This window comes from Mytilus californianus, unplaced genomic scaffold, assembly GCF_021869535.1.
Source record: "Mytilus californianus isolate M0D057914Y unplaced genomic scaffold, xbMytCali1.0.p SCAF_13, whole genome shotgun sequence".
NCBI classification, from domain to species: Eukaryota; Metazoa; Mollusca; class Bivalvia; order Mytilida; family Mytilidae; genus Mytilus; species Mytilus californianus.
This window is the reverse complement of record NW_026262615.1, coordinates 32,716,048-32,738,629: the sequence shown is the minus strand read 5'-3', so window position 1 is coordinate 32,738,629 and position 22,582 is coordinate 32,716,048. Positions and strand designations below refer to the sequence as shown.

The 22,582-nt window shown below is 32.6% G+C and overlaps 1 protein-coding gene across 1 annotated transcript; it reads right to left on the bottom strand.

The window, feature by feature from the left end:
* Positions 1-83: 83 nt before the first annotated feature.
* Positions 84-21,819, bottom strand: LOC127723526 (uncharacterized). The gene is made up of 4 exons (XM_052230166.1): positions 21,757-21,819; positions 9,226-9,450; positions 8,320-8,385; positions 84-468 (listed from the first exon to the last, which is right to left on the bottom strand). The coding sequence occupies exons 1-4, from the start codon at positions 21,815-21,817 to the stop codon at positions 263-265; spliced, it is 558 nt and encodes a 185-aa protein (XP_052086126.1). The 5' UTR covers positions 21,818-21,819; the 3' UTR covers positions 84-262.
* Positions 21,820-22,582: the final 763 nt, after the last annotated feature.

The following is a 22,582-nucleotide window of genomic DNA, read 5'->3' as shown; positions in this document are numbered from 1 at the left end:
CAGATTAGATAAATAAATTAACTCAAAAAACAAAAACAGAAAAAAGACAAATGAAAAAAAAATGTAATAAAAACAATCACCCTCTTTGACTAAAATGTCATTTTAAAATAAACAAATTCTTAAATCACCACCTAAAACATAAAATATATGAAGCGCCAATTAAAATATAATTTAAGAGTTCTTTGTTAAATTCATATTTCCATTATTTGCACATTCAACATCTGTTTGTCCTTTCGTCTTACCCTTCTTTCTAAGACAAAACTTATAGTAATCTGTTTGGATCATTTTTATCTGACAGGAAATCCTCACTTTCTTCAACAACCGTGCTATCAGGCAAAGGATCATTCGTATCAACATTTCCTTTTTGATATTGCATAGACATCGATTTTCCTCCGTTCGGTAAAAATCTTCCTGAGTCATCATTTGCTGGATGTTCTGACAGCAGTGGCGGCATATGTGATAGGTTTACTGAAACAATAGTGTCAACTTTGAAGACTCAGATTGTCATAAGCAATCACTGATCATATAATCAATCAGATTCAAATAGGTCCTTTTTTATACAAATTTTGATTAGATATTTTAAATAACAAACCATTCTTTAACTTGAAAGAATATATTGAAACAGTATTTGGTGTTAATTTTACAAGATATAGTTTTAGGATTATTGCAAGGGAGATAATCCAGTCATAGTTTGTGCTCCAGAAAGTCATAAAAGTACATATATTTAAAACTATCCTGCGTTTGGATCATTAGAGACATATAAAGATAACTTCTTTTATTTTTTATTTGGAAAAGTTGGCTTATACCCTTAGTGGGGTCTCATCTTACTACATTCAAGCATTCTACTTGAAACTTGTCTTAATTTACATTTTATCATAATGCATCAATGATTTTAAAATAGCAATTTGTACATCATTTTCGTACTGTAAGTGTTTCATTTTCAAAAGCAGTATAAAATTTAACAAATTAATCAAAATAGCTAGAAAGTAGAACAATTTTAATCTATAATGTCATTATTATTGATTTTCGTTGGTACAAGAAGTAAAATCACAAAAATACTGAACTCCAAGGATAATGCAATACGGAAAGTCCCTTATCAAATGGCAAAATCAAAAGCTCAAACACATCAAACTAATGGACAACAACAGTCATATTCCTGACTTGGTACAGGCATTTTCTTATGTAGAAAATGGTGGATTAATTATGGTTTTATAGCTAGCTAAACCTCTCACTTGTATGACAGTTGCATAAAATTCCATTATATTGACAACGATGTGTGATCAGAACAAAGGGAGATAATCAAGTGAAAAAGTATTTTCAAAAATCTTAAAATTGCAAAATTTTGAAACTAACTAGCTCTTTGTCCATCAAAAATGTAAACAGATCTTTATTGTTTTTTTTAAATGAAAGATTAAATAATACATTGTAGCGTATAAAATGTGTTTTAATACTTTCTAGAACGTTCCTTAAAAATATTTAAGTTTACAATTTCTGTCAATGAATCAATGAATTTCAATCTCAATCTGATATTTTTGTAAATGTAAGTCTTACTTTTATGAAAGCATTAGCATACTTAGAAATTAACACCAGAAATAATACACGTTCAATATCTGAGATTTTCTATGGTACAGAGGGACATAATACAGTTCAAATCAATTAGGCATAATGCTCTTGTTACATGATAAGTGTTTCGATATTTTCTTTCTTTGCATACAGTAAATATAATCAAAGGACACCCTTGAGTAATAAAAGAATTGTTTGACAACACGAGTTGTCTTTTGAAAAATGCAAAAACTTGCTATTTTGACAACAGATAAAGAAATTCAATATACCACTCTGTATAAACATGTAGCCTGAGTAGTTTACAAGTGTTGTTTGTTTTAAGAGCATCAACAGGTGAAGATATTAAATAAATTACAGTCACCAGAAATATTGATTTTAATTTGAACCAGATTGATTATCCAAAGAAATCCAATTATACAAATTGTTAGTGCTGTCACATTTACATTAAAGTAAACTCGTCAAATTTTAACAAATCTTAATTCTTTTCATATGTTTGTTTCCTTTAAATAATTATATATCTTTATTTTTAGACCTTTTACACACAATTTGGACAGGCAATTCTATTTAACCAGAGATACGACCTCCAAAGACTGACGACAGTCTTATAAAATTGAGAATGGAAATGGGGAATGTGTCAAAGAGACAACAACCCGACCATAGAACAGACAACAGCAGAAGGTCACCAACAGGTCTTCAATGCAGCGAGAAATTCCCGCACCCGGAGGCGTCCTTCAGCTGGACCCTAAACAAATATATATACTAGTTCAGTGATAATGAACGCCATACTAAACTCCAAATTGTACACAAGAAACTAAAATTAAAAATAATACAAGACTAACAAAGGCTAGAGGCTCCTGACTTGGGACAGGCGCAAAAATGCGGCGGGGTTAAACATGTTTATGAGATCTCAACCCTCCCCCTATACCTCTAGCCAATGTAGAAAAGTAAACGCATAACAATACGCACATATTATCACTTGATATAAACATAAATATAAACAGATAGATGTGCATGTGCAATTATGTCATAAAGATTTTTCACTTATTTTTTGATTTCTGGTTAAAGAGTAAATAAATCTCTTTACCTTTTTATGAATGATTTTTTGTTTGTAGAACGAAATACTATATTCCTAGTGGCTACCGAGCTCGTTTTACTATTCAGTGTAGACATGCTTTTCTTCCTTATAACAAGGTGTCGAATTGAAGGTTGCATGAATATGGATTCAAATGAGTGAAATTATTGACGGGCAAGCCAATAAAACATTTGAAATGTGTGAGTGCTTATTTTGACCAAATGGTACCAAACTAACAGTAATATTTTTCAATATTCCGCCTTTATACAACTACAGGCTATAAAGAGTCCGCATAGCTCCTCTGCGTCTATGTGTATCCTCAACAGTAAACACTTTTGTATATGGTAGAATAAAATCAAATTTAAATTAATGGTTTAAATCTCTATTTTGATGAACTTGTATTGCCGGTAATTTCTCTATCTTTTATAGTTTTTGCCGCCCCCCAACCCCAACCCCCCCCCCCCCCCCCCCCCCACAAAAAAAAAAACATAAAAAGAGATAAAAAACATCAAATAGGGGCAATAATTCATATATTCATATAGGTTGCACTATGTAAATACAGCTGTTTCACAAGCCACGCCTCTTTTGGGGAAATTTATAATATTCATAGATATTTTGTTTGTCTACGTACTGGTTCCCAGATATTATCTCTGTGTTTCATCTCATAGAGACATAACTTGGGCATGATACTAGTATTGAAACACATGGTAGAGGCGAACATTTAATTTTGAGGAAAAATCAAAGGAAAGGTAGAGGTAGTAAATTATTTTAGTTTAAACTCGTAGAAGTTCAGGGCTTTTAACATGTTAAATTGTTGAACATATGCCGCACAGCCCTATAATTTGAATAAAATAGATGTGCATTTCCGTTATATGATATAATTTTCTTCGAAACTTCATAGAAAAAGTGGCACAGTTTTAGCCGCAAAGGGATTTCTAGTTGGAAATTGCATTGTCTATTTTTACAGAATTGAGACCCATATGAAACAAATAACGATATCGATATCCTCTATTTTGACCAATTTGTTGATCATGTTTGCTTACGAAGTGTCTATCATTATTTTGCAATTTTCAAAATAATTGGCAATAATTAAAGAAAATATGGTAAAAAAAGGCCATCGTCGTTTGACAGTTTTAAAATTAATAGACCGTAGGGCGATCTCAATGATTTGAAAGTTCTGCCCCTGTCAGACGTTTTTTATATGTAATTATTAACGCAGTTTTCAAGATTAAAGACAAAACTTGCATTTTACCTCCTTTGTTTTATTCGTTGCCGTTTCGGCCATGTTGATTGTAAAACGAGGTCAATTTGGTTCAATTGTTTCAGAGAAGTAGTGATTTGTAAAAGTGAAGTTACGAAGACAGATATCAGGGACAGTTTCTTTCTTCGGGATACAAATGCCTTATAACGAGTTTTTTTTTTTTTTGTCTTCTTGCTAAAATTAAGCATGCAAATATTCTTACAATTTTTGGAAAACTTTCAGAACTTTTTTTGGCCTTTTCAAAACCAGCCTTCATTTATTGAATCTTCACGATTTTATTTCATTATTTAGGAAAGCTAACAAGCTGGTTTACATGTACACAAAATCTAAACATTGACTAAAACAACATGCAATTGACGATAAGGTCTTACAAACCCTGACAAAAAGAATACACTTTGTAATCCATACACTAAATATAGTTGCTTACATCATAAAAATAATAAAAAAAAAAAAAAAAAAAAAAAAAAACAACTTAACTAAATCACAAACTGAACATTGGCAAATGAACCATGAAAAAGAGGTCAAGACAGGTGAAACCTACCAGGCGGACATTTTCACCATACAATGGATACGGACCACGTAGCTTCAATTTTAATTACTGAATTGAGTTCGAGGTCAGGTGAACCCTACCTGACGGACATGTAGACGGTGCAAGTAACCGGTAAACCAAATATTGTTTTATCTTATTTCTCATTAATCAATCACTGAACCATGCAAATTAGGTCAAAGACAACGGACATATGACAGAAGGAAACTTCGTACAATAAGGTAATTGTATACAAGGTATGAAGCGTGCAGGTCTTCTTCCTTCTAAAATATATAACGCTTTATACAAAAAGTGTACGCCGCCGTCGTCGTATTTTCATTACTGTCTTTCATTTTGCGTCTTTCGTCACAGGCAAGACAAAAAGTGTTGCAATATGAATAACCAACAGATTTTTAATTTCCCCATAAATGTGTTAACAGGGCTCATTTCCAACCTTGTATGTTGAAAGCTCAAGCATAAATTTTATTCAAATTCGAAAACGATTAAATACGATAGAGCGTTTTCAAACTGGTCATATGTTCGGACAGACATAAGGACGAACAGTATTTATTTATCCCCGGCAACAACGGGATACTGACGGGACAAAAAGAAGAGATATGGGATAAATGTCCAGGAGACTAAATTTCACCAACGAAGTTTGAAAAAATATATACCAAGAGGTCTCACACGACCTGGAGTACACTGGAAACTATGATATTAACATTATACGGACCACACTGCGATATAACCTTAGATACAATTTCATTTTTGTAGAATGTTCTATTTTAGTATAGTTTAAATTTTCTTTGAATAATCTCACATTTTAGAAGGTCACTATGTATACGCAATGTCATGTTTATTTCAGCCCTGAAATCAGAATATTTTAATTATATTCGATTCTGGGTAAAAAAATTAAACAGGTCAAAAGTCATAATTCGATTAAGCAACAACTAATCCGGGTAATGAACTAAAACCGAGGGAACCACATCAAGTATAAGAATAAAACAGAGTAACCAACAGAAACACTGAACTACAACAAAAGCAAACGCCATTATACATAGAAACATACTGTATTATATCAAAGGAGTTTGTTTCTCGTGCTGTGTTGATGCCGTAGAAAGTATCCCCGTGCTTGATATGTTCATTGATGTATGTTCTTCTGTATTGTTAAAGTTAAGGTGTATTTATTCTTGATATAACCTCTCTTATGTGTAAAATAATAAAAACAATACCGAAATGGAAAATTCAAAACTGAAAATTCCTAATCAAATGGCAAAATCAAAAGCTCAAACACATCAAACGAATGGATAACAACTGTCATATTCCTGACTTGGTACAGACATTTTCTTATATAGAAAATGGTGGATTCAACCTGGTTTTTTTGCTAGCTAAACCTCTCACTTGTATGACAGTCGCTTAAAGTTCGATTATATTGACACAATGTGTGAACAAAACAAACAGACATGATAGGTAAACATGTCTAAATAGGGTACAACAGTCAACATTGTGTTATAATTTTAATCAATATAAAAACAAACAAATAGGCAACAAAGAAATACAAAAGGGCATATAGACAAAGCACATAAGCAAAAATGAAAGTCAAGAATACAAAAATTTACCATAGCATAATAACACAATGACGGGATATACAAGTACCGAGCCACGTCAAGTGGACATCGCCAACACTGGACTAAATATCATTCTCTCAAGTTGAGGCCAGTATGTAAACTAAAATTTTAATAAGACGCACACCACCTAATCTTGGTCCTCATTCCTATCCACGTTAAATTTTTCACTTCAAAATATTTTATAAAAGCGCGATCAATTTACCTGTATTTATACATCAGACCGTACTACTGATTACCGGATTTTTAGATACACAAACCAGAAACTTTATAACTGAGAAACAGGCTTTATGTCCCCTCAATTTTAGAATTCATTCATTCATTTTGATATTATTCAAAATTATCAATAAATGGTGTGTTCTACAAGGATCACCAGTACTTCACCTTTCATCTGATACCTAAATTACTTAAATATATGCTACATAGTTTATGATTTACCTTTATACGTAGGAACTATTTTGTTTTTAGATATGTACTACTTTCCTGTATGTTCTTTTCTAAACGGGCCCAATAGGTTGATGATACATCTTACAAAGTCTATCAAAATAATTTTTGCAAGGAATTCCGCTCAAGCCGGTACTAGGGGCCGTCTTAAACTTGCAGTAAGGTGAGAGTTTTTTTTTTTTTTTTGCTCCATGTTGAAGGCCTCACTGTGACTTTGAAATGAAGAACAGCAATAAAAGTGCTGTTCCTTTGCTTTTTGTGTCTTTTTTGTTTGTTTGTGCATGAACTGATTTTGTGTCATGGATGGATACTCTATATCGTTTGTTTTTCTATTGTAGATAACAACTGGCATATTTGTAACTTGGGACAGGTTTTTTTAAGAAAAAAAAATGGTGGGTTGAACCTGTCTTTGTGGCAAGCCCAACTTTCCGCTTGTATGGCAATGTTAAAAATACCGCTAAAATGACTACACTACGTGACAGGGATACTGTACAAACAAACACAAGAACACTCAGCACAAAGAAATACATAAATAAATAATATGATAGTATTTTATAATATGTAAAGCGCATAAAAACAATTGACACCTACCATGAATTTACGACAGCACACCTGGTTACCACAAACGAAATATAAACTGTGTCTCATATGAATGTATCAACGTCACAAAAGGTGACGCACGGTTTGTGACGTCCAGATAATCACAGGCAAATCTCCAAAAACAAAATAGATTCGTTTCAATGAATTTGTGATGGTGTTGTTTTATGTGTTTTCTTACCATGACAAGCATATCAAAATGGAATTGTGTCTGCAATGGTGTAACCATTTGCACTCTTCAACCATGTCGGCCCCTTTTTCAAACCCAAATCGTATACAAACCAAAAAAACTGTGCCAGTTTATAACCAAAATCATACAAATGAAGCTCCTATCCCAAACAAACAACACAAAACAAAAACCCTTTAGACTACAGCGAACAACTTACAAACAAGACACACGCGGAATGTACCGCAAAAAAACAGAACCCAAACCACAAACTAAACAAACATACTACAACTCAGCACAAAACGACCCACCGGACAGACACGCAAAAAATCAACAACAAACTGCCCGAGAGCAGGAAATACGTCATCTCCAACTGCAAACACAAGACATAACAACAAAAAAAACAAACAAGACCCACAAAAGAAACATCATAACTAAATAGTTGAATGCTGGATATACAAATACCGAGACACGGCGTATAGCAATCTGGACCCACACTCGACAAAACAGTCACATTCAAGAACAGGTCACGCTTGGAACTGAGCAGACCTGGTGGCGTAGATGGTAAACAACAATCTATGACGTGGTTAAAATGTCGTTAGTTAGTTTAGACAACATGTGTCAATATTGAGGAAAATATCAAGGTATGAAGCAGTCCTTCTAGTATCAGTTGTATCTTTAATTTCAAGATCACTGGGATACATAAGATGCAAGTATTGACTGAAATATTGGTTATCTAGTGATAGGATGTGATTCAATTCAATTTTAAAATATACTTGTTTTTCGTTTGGCTATCATGACATGTGTTCAAAATTTCTTTACATTTGATTGGCATCTCATTTGGACTAACCCATAACTCTTAAATCATTTCCAATGTAAAATGATTTGATATAAATTCATTTATTTGACCATGTCATGAAACCATTTTTCGACCTTATTCAAAATTGAATTAATACTTATCCCAAGTAACCATTATCGTATTGCAACTGGCCGCTTCAAGAAAAGTGAGTAAAAAGTTCTAAATGAATATCACAAAAGTAAGCATCATGGCAACAAAACACTTACCATGAACATCAGCGTCTATCCACACTTTTGGGTTATGTTCGATTGATCGGATGTCTGTGTTTTCCTCTAAAAAGCAAAATGACTTGTTGTAACTGATAATTTCATTACGACATGTCAGCACTGATTAGGATTACAGGGCATTTCTTCATAAGCACTACTTGAAGTGGGACATGTTAATTTTTTTTGTATGATAAGATCCGATTTGAGACTTCGACTTTTGTTTGTTGCTACAATCTTGGTTTGCTATGTTTATTTAAGATTTCCGATGAACTGTATTTGATTTTGTTTTTAAATAAGGAAAGAACCCATAATGCCTGAATGTAAAGTTGTCCTGAGCGGCAATATTGAACAAAAGGTGTAGCTGTCATGAACAACCTCCTGTAGGAACAAACATACCGAATTCAAAGGAAAATTCAAAACGGAAAGTACCTTATCGAATGGTAAAATCAAATGTTCGAACATATCACACGAATGGGAAACAACTGTCATATTTATATATTAATAAGGTTAGGTATGTTATTCCCTAGTTCAAATGGGTGGTCATCCTGCCGGAAGCTAGACTATATTGTTTTACATCTGTGTTCTATTAAGACAGTTGGTATTGCCAGTTGTACTGTCCGATATTGTTTGTATTTTATGATGTGTGTAATTAATGTTTGCATTATTGATTGTACATGTTGCTGTCAATACTTTTGAGAAATCGTCAAAAAAATTACAAATTATTAACTGACATGATGACTAATAAATTGAGTTGTATTTGCTTAATGCCCAGTAAAATGATTTTTATCTATAAAAACAAATGAGACGCATTGTGCATAGCTAGTTCTTAGAATATACATCACACAATTACACAAAACACAACAGTGCATATACAATAGCTGTATATTCTAAAAAAAATCACTATACCTTGAGGGTGTTGTGCAACCATTAGGGTTCTTTTTTCGGGTGCATAACGATCAGCTGTTGACAGGTCATTGTCATCGTTATTATCATCTATATTCTTTACAAATGTTTCATCGTCATCAACAGGTATTGGCATGGCAGCAAGATAGCCTCTACAATCTGAACTCGTTGAAAGCTCTCTACCATCTGCAGATCTTAAACACATTCTAACGTCATCTTCATCATCATCTTTATGAAATTAAGAAAATGTTGTGTGATTGCCAAATTAGACAACTCTCCAACAGATACGAAATGACATAGAATTTAACAACTATAGGTCAACGTACGGCCGTCAAGAATGAATAATATTCATCCCGCAAAGCAGCTATAAACGTAAATGACAAATATAAAAACAATTCAAACGTGATAACGTACGGCCTGATTTTTGTACAAAACAACAGACGAAAAGTAAATATGATTAAGAGCAATTCTCTGTAACCACCAACCATTTTATATAGGGAGGTCGGCACGCATAGTCACCGATTTTCATGAAACTTAGCCAAAACATGTAATCATGTAAAAAAGTAAGTAGAATGCCGACCAAATTGTTGCTAGGCAACGGTTGCCATTGTAACTAAGTAAATGAGTTTTCCCGTATATTTTTAGGAATTTAGCATCGACAAAACAATTACTTTGAAGTTATTCAAAATCAGAACCAGGTTTTATTTGGTGATATTTGTAAATATTTTTCAGATACATGAAATTTAACATACAAAACAGCAATGTCATATATAAAAAATATTTTTGCTGAAAATTGTCACAACCACATGAGCAGAGGTCATTTTTCATAGTATCTGAGTAGACAAATTATACACATTTTGCATGAACAAAATATACATTTTTGCATCCACCTCCATTTAAGCTGTGGTTATAAATTAAAAGTATCAATGTTTAAAGTAAAAAATTATAACAAAATGTTTGGGATATTGGGTTCTAGGATGGTTGCTATGGAAACAAAAATCTATCTTTTTTGCCTTTTTACTTCTGAAATTTGACCATGTTATTAAAATAATCCACAAAAAGTAAAAACTATTGAATGCATATGATGTGCAATCTATTGGCAATTAACTTACCATGAATTTGACCAAAGGTCAAAGGTCGTTGATGACCTTGGCCTTTGACCTTGTGTATATAAATTGAATTTAAAAGGAAATATAAAAGAAAGTAGCATACCTTACATGTGGAAAATGTTCAGGACGTTTATAGCCATTATTATTTTAACATATAAACAATAAAAAGTCAAGGTCATGTCAAAAGTGCTTAGCAACCACCCTTATTTGATAAAAAGTACCTAGTAACCATACATGATTTGATTCAAGACTATATAAACCAGTACATAGACCTTACCTAAAACGGCTAGGGGAGTTGTCATCACATAAGTTTTAAACAATCATTCATTTAAAGTGGGAAAGTGCCTAGCAACCATTTCTTTATATTAGAAAAATGCCTAGCAACCATCTATCTATATTGAACAAGTGCCTAGCAACCATTTATTTATTTATATAGGAAGACTGCCGAGCAACAATATATTTTCGGTTTCATTGGTACAAAATTCAGAAAAAAAATTATATTAACATGCAGTTTTTTTTAAGAACACATGTATTTTTTTCTTAAAATGTCCTGTACCAAGTCAGGAAAATGGCCATTGTTATATTATAGTTCGTTTCTGTGTGTGTTACATTTTAATGTTGTGTCTTTGTTGTGTCGTTGTTCTCCTGTTATATTTGATGCGTTTCCCTCAGTTTTAGTTTGTAACCCGGATTTGTTTTTATCTCTATCGATTTATGAGTTTTCGAACAGCGGTATACTACTGTTGCCTTTATGTTTACACCAGAATAGTAAATTACATGGCAAATTTAATTTTGAGAGACTGATTACACATTCAAATACAAAAAAGAAAGATGTCGTACGATTGTCAATGAGACAACTCTCCACAAGACACCATAGTTTATTTTTTAGACAGGTCATTGAATCTACAAGAACAAGAGAAAAAGAACATAACTGCTAAGAGGATAACAAGATTATTTCTTTGGTTGGGGTTAGGCTTTCGGACATGAGGTTTTGTACAGACAGAATAATCATTTTCACTGGTAATAAGGATGGATAACTCATTTTATAATTTTTTCATTGAAAAATTATTTTTCATTGAAAAATTATTTTTCATTGTGTACACTTCTTTTTCGTATATCAAATCGTATGTGGCTGATGTGCATCTGAATGTACAGAAAATTCCTTTTCAGCATGTCTTGTGCAATATTGTTGATCTTCATTACCATAGGGCCAAGTAAGCCTTTTCATCACTTGTCGTCCGTTGTCGTCCGTCGTTAACTTTTGCAAATCTTCTCTTCTGAAACTACAGAGACAAATTTAACCAAACTGAGCCACAATCGTCATTAGGGTATCTTGTGTTCGATGACCCGGAAATGGCTAAAATTGAACATCGGGGGTAAATGCAGATTTTGGCTTATATCTCTGGAAATAAAGCATTTAAAGAAAATCTGACATTGGAATAAAAAGTTCATCAGGATAGGGTCTATCTGCCCTGAAATTATCAGACAAATCAGAAAACCCGTTGTTGGCTAAAGCTTGCTGACACTGAATTGGTATTTTTAAGAAAATTTTGCAGTTTTTTGTTTTTGATCTGCAATTTTATCATAGATAGAGATAAACTGTAAACAGCAATAATGAACAGCCAAGAAAGAACTACAAATAAGCCAATATGAACAAAATTCAGTTATTGCCCTTTAAAGTCAATTTTAAACAATTTTTATGTAAGTTTTTGTCATCTTTTACAAAATCTTCACCTCTGAAAGTACTAAGACAAATTCAAGCAAACTTGGCAACAATCATTTGGGTATCTTCTTAGTTTAAAAAAAATGTGTCTGATAACCCAGCCTATTATCCAACATGGCCGACATGGCTAAAAAAATAAGAAAATTGGGCTTAAATGCAGATTTTGGCTTATATCTCTAAAACTGATAGGAGTGATTGCCCTTAAATAAAGATTACTCTAATCTTCGTTTGTGTTTTGAGCAAAAACTAAAGAAGATAGATAGAAACCAAACAGACTTAAAGATTAGAAATACAAGATCAACAAAATACAGATTTTTGTCATGAAGTCTATTCTTGTCTACAAATTCAATGTTAAAGAGTGTCCTTTGTTTGATATAAACATAGACCAAGGTGAGCGACACAGGCTCTTTAGAGTTTCTAGATGCCTTCAATGGAAGTGACGGCACTAGTGTTCAGTCTTAATATTAAACAAGAATGTGTTCATAGTACTTGGATGCCCCAATCGCACTTTCACTTTCTATGTTCAGTGGACCGTGATATTGTGGTTAAAACTCTAATTTGGCATTTGAATTAGAAAGATCATATCATAAGGATAAGTGTACTAAGTTTCAAGGACATCAACTTCATCAAAAACTACCTTGACCAAAAACTTTAACCAAAAACTTTGGACGGACGAACAGACGCACAGACCAGAAAACATAATGCACATAAATGGGGCATAACAAATATTGTATTTACTGAAAACGCATTACATATATACATTTTGAGACTGAACATTTCGGCCACATCCGTTTTAGTCAAAAACCATCTTAACAGTGACGTTTGATTGCATATTTGATAGATTTTTCATATTTAAACTTGAATTTGAGCATTTGTAATGACCTAACCAATTCAAATCTTTAACACAAACTGATTGAGTCAAATGAAGTTCACCTTTAAGTGTTTAAAAATGTAAAACATTTTAGCCAAAATTAGCCCTAACCGGACTTCTTCTTAAACCAGACTTGGCGATAATCATCATTAGAGTATGCACTTTAAAAAATGTGTCCCATTTTGGCTAACATGGCTGAAATTGAATATGGGGGTAAAATGCAAGTTATGATTGTCTATTATCATCAAAATTGTTATAAATAGAGAAAAATCTGACAAGAGCTTTAATATTCCAAGTGATGGGATCTTCCTAAATAATATTGGTCTATTTACATCAAAACTGTTTGACAACTTCTTACGGGAGTGTCTGCCCTTAAACGATGAATTTTTACATTTTGTTTTTTGTTTTACCCAATTATCTCGAAAACAATAATAGATAAAGAGAAACATTTTATATAGGAAAAATGGTCAACAACACCAGGTCTACAAAATATTGACTTGGTTGAAATCGTCAGCTGATTTTTTTATTGGAGTTATGCCCCTTAAAGACGTTTTTTTTTTTTTTTTTTGCCTTTTTGCCTAATATCAAAAATATCATAAAAGAAAGAAAGAACTTTAAACGTACAGATATTAATATACCAGGGTACCTTGTTTGTGAAAGCTGTAGCAATTAGGTAATTGCAACAGCTTAAGACCAATACATAAATTATCATAAAATCATTCTTTGATATAATTCATTTTCATTTAATCTTCAAGATAGAGAGAAGAGAAAAGAAAAAAAAAACAGGAGAAAAAAAGAATGATATGTTTTGGTTGCAATTTGCCCAGTAATTTCAGACAAACGACAAGAGATGAAGAATTTTATTTGCCCCGATGGCTAGGCTCGCAAAATAAAAATAAATGTTTTAAAATCGTCTTTTAAAGTCTATAAACCTTTTTGTAACTGTTTTATCTAAAAAAAAATTATGAAGTAAAATAACTGAAAAATTTGTAACTCAAATTATCCAATTCCTCTCCTTGTCTGATTTTATTCCACGTGAGCCATCGTAGATCAGCAGAGTATAGGGAAAACTTTAACGTGACCGAGGGGAGGAACGACAACGACACAGACGGACGGACATAACCATACTATGGCACGACAATGTATCCTGTGGTCATTTCCAGTAACTAAATAATGCGATATATATTTACAAGTTTATTAACAAATGTACATTACTTCCGACTTATTGACAAAGTTAGCTACAAAGTTAAAACATATAAACTTTAAATACAAGTCCCCCAGAATCTACTGATTCAAGACTTCAAGGAAAATCACATCCTTCTAGTATCACAGCTGATACACAATCTGCCAGTCTCTGACCAACTGACCTTTATCATAGAGTTTAATTACTGCATCTCTAGACAAACAAATAGGCATAACTAATTTTATTACCCTACACCCCAAGACATTGCTACTTGTCTTAATTACATCTGACAGTTCAACTTTAACTGCAGATAATAAAACTAGCCATTTGTCAAATTAGACTTGCGTCATTAATTTTCTCTGTACACAAATAAACAGTTGATTAAGCCAATTTAACCAGAGGTCAATACTTACAAAACATTAGAATATTACATTGCCTCCCTCTTTGAAAAAAATGTGTCCCACATGTAAAAAAAAAACTACTTTAACTTATTAAAGTATGGAAGACCACTTTCAAAAATAAAACAAAAATACGCAATAAAATTTAAATGGAAAAATCAAAATGTATCAAAAATCAATTTCAACATTTTAACAATAAAATAAATCAAATAATTCAATCATAATCATGAAAACATGCAATGTTCATTTCAATGTTCATTTTAAATGTTCATAGTTTATCTCTTCAACAAATTTCTAATCAGGCACGAATCTGTTGGGTGGACGTTTCACACGATGTCCGCCACCGTATTCAATATTGTCAGTTGGAAAATTAGACATATCGCACTGTTCATTTTGACTTAATTCTATGTCAGACTCAAAATTATTTTCTTCGATTGCGGTAGCGTGAGACTCGGTGTCTTTTTGAATTACAGTTTTATTTAGCCAATTGCCAAATTCTCCATAATACGGTTTTAGTCCAGATCTGTTGTAATGAACAACTCTTGATTTTACTGGTTCTGAATTTTGAATACGGTAAACCAAGTCACTAATACTGTTTGTATATAAACATGATAAACTAGATAAATGTTCTGGAATATCTTCATTTGACGAATCTAGAGAACAAGCTGACTCGTTAAGTACTGTTACTGCTTCACATTGCGTTTCAATAGTTTTTCCATACACTTTAACAGACTTATCTGTTGCGTTCAAAACTTGAATCGGAACGACATTTGATGATGAATTAACTACTGTTTTAGCCAACAGGAGCTGATGTTTCTCCACAAATTTATTTGAAGCTACTAACATGCTACTTTCTGGAGCATAACCAATATCAATAACTTTCCCCGGAATAATCTGCTCGACACCCGGCGGAATAACTGTTGTCTCTGACACAGCAACTCGACAACATCGCACACCCTGTGTATTTAATACTGCACATGATATCTCTTCTTTATTAACAGTCATTGTATTGTTAGCCACATCAATGCAACACATATTTTGTTTCATGAAGTCTAAACCGATAATACAGTCTATGTCTTCATCTATATCAGCTACCCACACATCGTGTGTGAGACGTGTGCTCCCAATTTCAACGTTCATTTTACCTATTCCCCTAACTTTAAGTGGTTTACCGTCGGCAAGTTTCATGTTTGTATGTGTTGGACGCAACACCACTCTGTTTCCATCGGACAGAGAATCGTATACCTTATCGTTCAAAATTGTCAAATTTGCACCTGTATCTACTAAACATTGAACGTTTGTACCTTGAAATTTACCAGGAATATACATTCCTCCATCGCCACTCGCTACACGACCGGTTCTAACTCTGTCTTTTTGTTGAGAATTTGTGTGACTTTTGTCATCATTAGGGCAATTTCTTCTAATATGATCTGTCTTTCCACAAGTCCAACATCCCCTTTTCCCCGGCTTGTTGTTATTGTTATTAAATCCGCGTCTCTGTTGACTCATATCGCGCTTAAGAAACTGAAGCTCACGTCGAAGTTCCTCTACCACATCAGATAATGTTTTGATTTGACCAGACACTTCTGAACTTTCCGATATAGCAAAATTTCGAACACTTGCAGGTTTGTCCCTCTGTTTATCCGCAATATTAAAAGCCTCAAGCTCAACAGCCAACTTAACTGCATTTTCTAGTGTCTTTGGGTGAGCTTGATGTATACGCAACCGTGTATCCGCGTCATCTAATGCATCAATGAAATGATCTCGGCTCAACATCTCTTGTAGTTCCAATTGAGCTTTTGGATATGCTTTACGGCTTAGTCTCTTGATATGTTGCGCCAATTCAGGCAATTCTTGATCTCTTCTTTTACGGATATTCTTAAGCTGCACACGGAAAAGCTCTGTTCTGTTTTCGGTTCCAAATCTACTTGGTAATGCTGCACATATCGATTGATAATCTTTACGCTTCATCGGATCAATATCGGCTAAAACACTTTGCGCATTCCCACTTAGACTTGTTGCAAGAAACATTGCTTTCTGATTATCCGCCCAACAATTTAAATCGGATATCATTTCAAACTGAATTTTATAATCTTCCCAAGAAACAGAACCATCATATTTAGAGGGTCGGACAACTGGCTTTTCAGATCCCATATGCTTATGTGAATTCGATCCTTGATTACGAGAAGGTTGGAACACAGATGGAATTGATGATCTTTTCGGGGTCAGAGCACTTGAAATTTAATCCTGAAGAGTTTCATACTCTTTAGTTAAACCCTGTATTTCTCTTTGGTTTCAATCATTCTAGGCGTTGAAGCTAATAACACGGTTGAACTTAATGCTATCCCTGTATCCATTGATACTTTAGGTCTTGCACCTCCGAAATAAATTTCTCTATCAGAAGAATCACGTTTATCCATTTTTTTAACAATTTAATCAAAGTTGCTTTATTTACACACAAGAAATATTTTATTCCATTTGCAATAATCCTCTCACACAATATTATCTGAATATTACTATAAATCCACAGAATAGAATTTGCGAAAATACATTGTTAAATTTCAAATAGCACATCAATTCTTATAAGAGAAATAAACTAATCCATGTTAATAATATCCACACCGCTGCCACCCAAAATTGTATCGTGACCGAGGGGAAGAACGACAACGACACAGACGGACGGACATAACCATACTATGGCACGACAATGTATCCTGTGGTAATTTCCAGTAACTAAATAATGCGATATATATTTACAAGTTTATTAACAAATGTACATTACTTCCGACTTATTGACAAAGTTAGCTACAAAGTTAAAACATATAAACTTTAAATACAAGTCCTCCAGAATCTACTGATTCAAGACTTCAAGGAAAATCACATCCTTCCAGTATCACAGCTGATAAACAATCTGCCAGTCTCTGACCAACTGACCTTTATCATAGAGTTTAATTACTGCATCTCTAGACAAACAAATAGGCATATTTAATTTTATTACCCTACACCCCAAGACATTGCTACTTGTCTTTATTACATCTGACAGTTTAACTTTAACTGCAGATAATAAAACTAGCCATTTGTCAAATTAGCCTTGCGTCATTAATTTTCTCTGTACACAAATAAACAGTTATAAAGCCAATTTAACCAGAGGTCAATATTTACAAAACATTAAAATATAACAATAGGGACTGAGTTATTTGGGTTACGAAATTTGCTAAAAGCTGACATTTTATGTTGTCCAACTGTTCTGGAAATTTTACGATTGATCAATACCAACTAACCATAATATTCCTTTCTTGTTCTTACTACTTTATATAAACATGTCTATATGCCTGGAACAAACAGCATTAATTTTGTATTTCAAAAGTGGCTGGTGATTAGCTGAATTTCACATGAGTAAAATCATGTTTGTTAATTATTTAAGAAACACAATTACTGTTCTTAAAAGGAATTCGAAAGTCTAATTGGAAGAAATAATTACAAGTTTAGTTTCAATATTTCGGAATTCACATTATTTGTACCTTAGACAACAATACAATGATGGTTGCTAGGCATTTTATAACTATACGAAAATGGCTGCTAAAGTCTATGTTTCCAATATTGACCCCTTATCTTTCAATAAGAATCTATATTATAGTTTATATTAATCCGAACCCAACTATGTATGGTTCTTTTATATCAAATAAGGGTCGTTGCCAAGAATGTATGACATGACCTTGACCTCCAACTTTTGCTTTATTACCAAATAAAAGCAATAATCATTTTGAAGACTTTATATATATACTGTATGGGTTGATTTGTTACATTTTCTTAACAAAAATGAACAAATCTAATAAAAAAGACTGAAGGTCAAAGGTCAAGGTCATCAATTTTGGTCTTTGAATGCACAACATGTGTCAAGTCATTTTCATCCTTTATCTGTCACTGTTTTTGAGCAATTCTAAAAACAATGTCAAAATTCTTTTACAAAATAACAAAAATGATAATTTTATGTTCCCATAGCAACCACCCCAGCAACCAATTTCCCAAACCTTTGATTATAAATTATTCCTGGGCAACAGTGATAGTTTGCATATATTACTTCCATATAATTGGTTGTGATGCAAAAGTGTGAAATTATGTCATTCAAAATGCCTATAATTTGACTTTTTGAATACATTGAAAACTCTATTATTTAAATCAGTGATACCCCCTTCTCCCCTTTTTACCAGAATTAGTTTTCATCTTTCATCTTACTCAATAAGTGTTATATTTCAATTAACAAAAGTCAAAATATTCATCAAAATTGAAATATGTGCATGATAACTGCTTAAAATTGGTCATTTTTTGTTCGTTAAAATATGCATTTTTGGGGCAAAAACCAAGGGGACCCGTTACCATGGCAACGGGGACATTAAAAAAATTGTCAATATATTTTTTGTTTGTTTATCAATAGCTAACAACAAACAAAATTTCAAGAAAATCTGAGACTATGTGTGCCGCATCTTGGTTGGTGGTTACAGAGAATTGCTATCAAAACGAAAACGTGGTGATTGCATGATTACTGAAATAATATCAGTATGTTTTTAACGGATCTTATATAAATAAGTTTGCCTTTTGTTGGATTAAATACCTCTATTTTGCTCATCTGTCGATACCTGTATCTTGGCATCGCACACGGTGATGCCTTTCTCTGACTGTTGATGACGTCTTTACACAAACTCTATTGGACGTGTACGGCTTTTTATATATATATATGACTAAGATGTATCGATCTGATGAGTTAAGCCCTTTTCAAATGATTTTTAAAGTATGTTCTTATTATATACTGTCACACCTCTGTACCAAGTAAGTAGAATAGTTTAACCCCCCCCCCCCCCCCCCCCCCCACACACACACACACACATTCTGTAATTGCCTGTCCTATGCCAGGAGCATGTAATTCAGTGGTTTTCGTTTTTTGCTAATATCATATTTGTTTTGTACATAAATCAGGTCGTTAGTTTTATCGTTTTTAATTGTTTCACATTTGTTATTTTATGGCTGACTATGTGGTATGGATTTTTCTCATTATTGAACGCCGTACGATGACCTATAGTTGTACTAGGTCATTTGGTCTCTGTTGGAGAGTTGTGTCAGTGGCAATTATATCACATCTTCCTATTTCTATATAAAGGTATTTTTTCTTAATAGTCCAACTTTTTTTGTTTTATGTAAACGTTTGTATTTAGGAACGGACAAATTATACTTTGTGAATAGCAGAATTATTTAGAGTGTACATAAAAAATATCAATTGTGATTTCATGCTTTTGGACTTAAACAAAAGTAGGATCTTACAATTTGTGTCTCGCAATATATTCGATAGTTCAACGCCATGCAAGAAGTTTAAACGCAAATAGATAATTATTTTTGTGGCATGTGAATGACCAAAACATACCGGATGATCCTATGTTTTTAATGTTGCAAACAATAGGGCTACATTTGTACGTCAACTAATGAATGATATATCAAAGCTCCTGATTGCTAAAGGTAAACCAGGAATAAATTTAAATTTTTAGATCTCTTCCCCATGTTAAGTTTGCAGATTAAGATTTAGAAATTAAGCACTTTTCATGTATTTTTAACATTTGAATAATCTGACCGTATGAAGACATGTTTTCAAACAATTCTTTGCATTTCTTCAATCAATTTGGCATTTTTTTCTACTCAGTTGTGGCTGTCAAGCTTTGGAGGAAAAAAAAACTGAAGTTAGGATAACAGGAATTACTGCAGAGTGTTTGTCAGTTACAGTTTTAGAAATTTACAAGTAATTAAAACACAGATTTAGTAAAATGAAACATAATTGTTGTTGATTTTTTTTGTATGAAACTGGTTGAAAAGCCTTTGAAAAGCCTTATGGGTTTTTTCCAGGGTATATAACTAAAACTTCCATATTAGGCATAATTGAACTAAAAGTACACCAAGACTTTAGTTCCTAGATGCACTTGCAATACTGGTCAAAGCAAACACAGAAATCAATTCATATTTATTGAGCATATTATTTTACATCATTCGTTTAAATTAGTCAATGGGCAACTTTATTTACAAAATACATATTGGCCGCATTATGGGACAAAGTATACGTTTTCCTCTATCATTTATGAATCTTGTACTGAAACTGAAACTTGATAATTGGTTCAATTACATGATCAATACAAACAAAAATAGGAAATGAGGAAACAATTTCTCTTATAGAGGTAAATTAAGTGAATGCATAAACGTCATAAAGGACTGCCCATTTGGGCGAGAGCTCTCTGTATAATAATGAAGTCTTGTGCTCTTTTGATTGGAGGTTAATGTTTGGACAAAATATTTTTGTGATAGATCGATCAAAACTAGGGTTGAAAAATATGCTGAATGCACTTTTTTTTTCTACTTGTTTTAAAAGTAATGGGGATGAGTATAAAAAATTTAGTGTTAATCTACAGTTTTTGTAAACAAGGCAATGTCAATGGCCGAAAATGCCGCAAGACCCTACGTTTTTAATGTTGCAAAAGATATAATGAATAACCCGCGTTATGACGTCACGGTCAAATGACAAAATTATGTCTGTGAGATGATAGACAAATAACTATCAGCCAATCAAGACGTGTTACATACAAAATTGAATTAGATATAGATGGAGAGAGAAATATATGCAAAACATATATGCATTGATCATCAATTGCACACTTGATGAAATGAAAATGAAGAACATAAACTAGTATGTCCCTTACACAATCATTTTAGAAAAAAAAATCTACATAAAAAGATGATAACATTTCAGAGCGTTTAAGATACATACTAAGTTCAATTCCTTTTGTATTCAATAGAACTTAAATCTCTCATAAAACACCTAATGTTCATGCTTCATAAGTTAATGTTGTTTTTTGAGGTTTGATCTTATTGATTTTATTGAAATACTAGATTCGTATAAGAATTTTTATTGTAAAACAATGACATGCAATTAGAAGACAGAACTTAACACAATCCAATGCGACTATTTTAAGTTAAAAAAAAAAAGAAGAGAAAAATATTCAGCTTATTATATCATAGGAGAGCAAAGCAGATTATTTTTAAATTATTTATCCTTAATATTCATAATTGCATAGACGTGTTACAAGAATTATGTATCTTTAATATCATAGTTATAAAATAGACCCTATGTTTGCTTATAATATCGATACTTATTAGTTGATAACATTTAAATAATTAACCGTTAAAGATTTGTAAAAATATTAAATCAGACTTACTTTTTGCAAGCATACGTGTATGTATACTAACTGTCCTTTTGGTTGTACCGTCTGTCTCCATCTTGTTACATTGATTTTTTTTTACCGCGGACTGACACGTATATTTATAATTTCAGATTTTTTCCGCTCATAGAGTTTATTCATAATTTAGATTTTTTTTCCGCTTTTCAGTCTATCTTATTGTGTTATGCAAATGTAATGTATGAACTTTCAAATGCAAGTAGAAATCTGACCAGACGTGATAGGAACTCTTTCGGTTTTTAAATTATATGATGAGTATTGACAAAAAAAGTGAAAAACATGATTAACAAATATTTAGCTATAAATAATCATTGGGAAATATTATTTCTATTTATAGATATTCAACACTAGAACGTATGTCCTTGTACCTACAACGTTAAAACTTGTATTCTCAATTAAATGTTAACTTGTTTTTCTTTAGATTCGAATTTTTGATTTTATTGTTTCATTAGTACAAATTAATCATATTAATAAAGATCCGTCTACTTGGTCTATTGAAACATTCATATGGCATTCGTTAGCCGTTCACATGGCTTAATTTAAAAACAATGTAAATTCACATTTAATTCCTACACTGACCCCTATTACTTTTAAAAACTGAACTTAAAAAGTTCATTCAGCGTCAATGTGTGTACTAAGAACATACATTTTACTGTTTGGGAAAGATAAATGCATGAGAAAGTCACATATATTTGTATGAAGTTTTCAAATGGTTTGTCACTTTGATAACATGACGGGCGCCACAAAAGAAGCAGAATTGAATGACCTTCTGGAGCACCTGCGATCTAGCCAGGTTTTTGTTGGG

What these genes read in the sequence shown, in the direction of transcription:
- LOC127723526 (XM_052230166.1), bottom strand. Translation starts at nt 21,817, where the DNA reads ATGGAGACAGACGGTACAACCAAAAGGACAGTTAGTATACATACACGT. An exon ending in TACACGTATGCTTGCAAAAA is followed by an intron (nt 9,451 to 21,756) that starts GTAAGTCTGATT and finishes AATTTCATAAAG; the next exon opens with ATGATGATGAAGATGACGTT. An exon ending in GGTTGCACAACACCCTCAAG is followed by an intron (nt 8,386 to 9,225) that starts GTATAGTGATTT and finishes TTTGCTTTTTAG; the next exon opens with AGGAAAACACAGACATCCGA.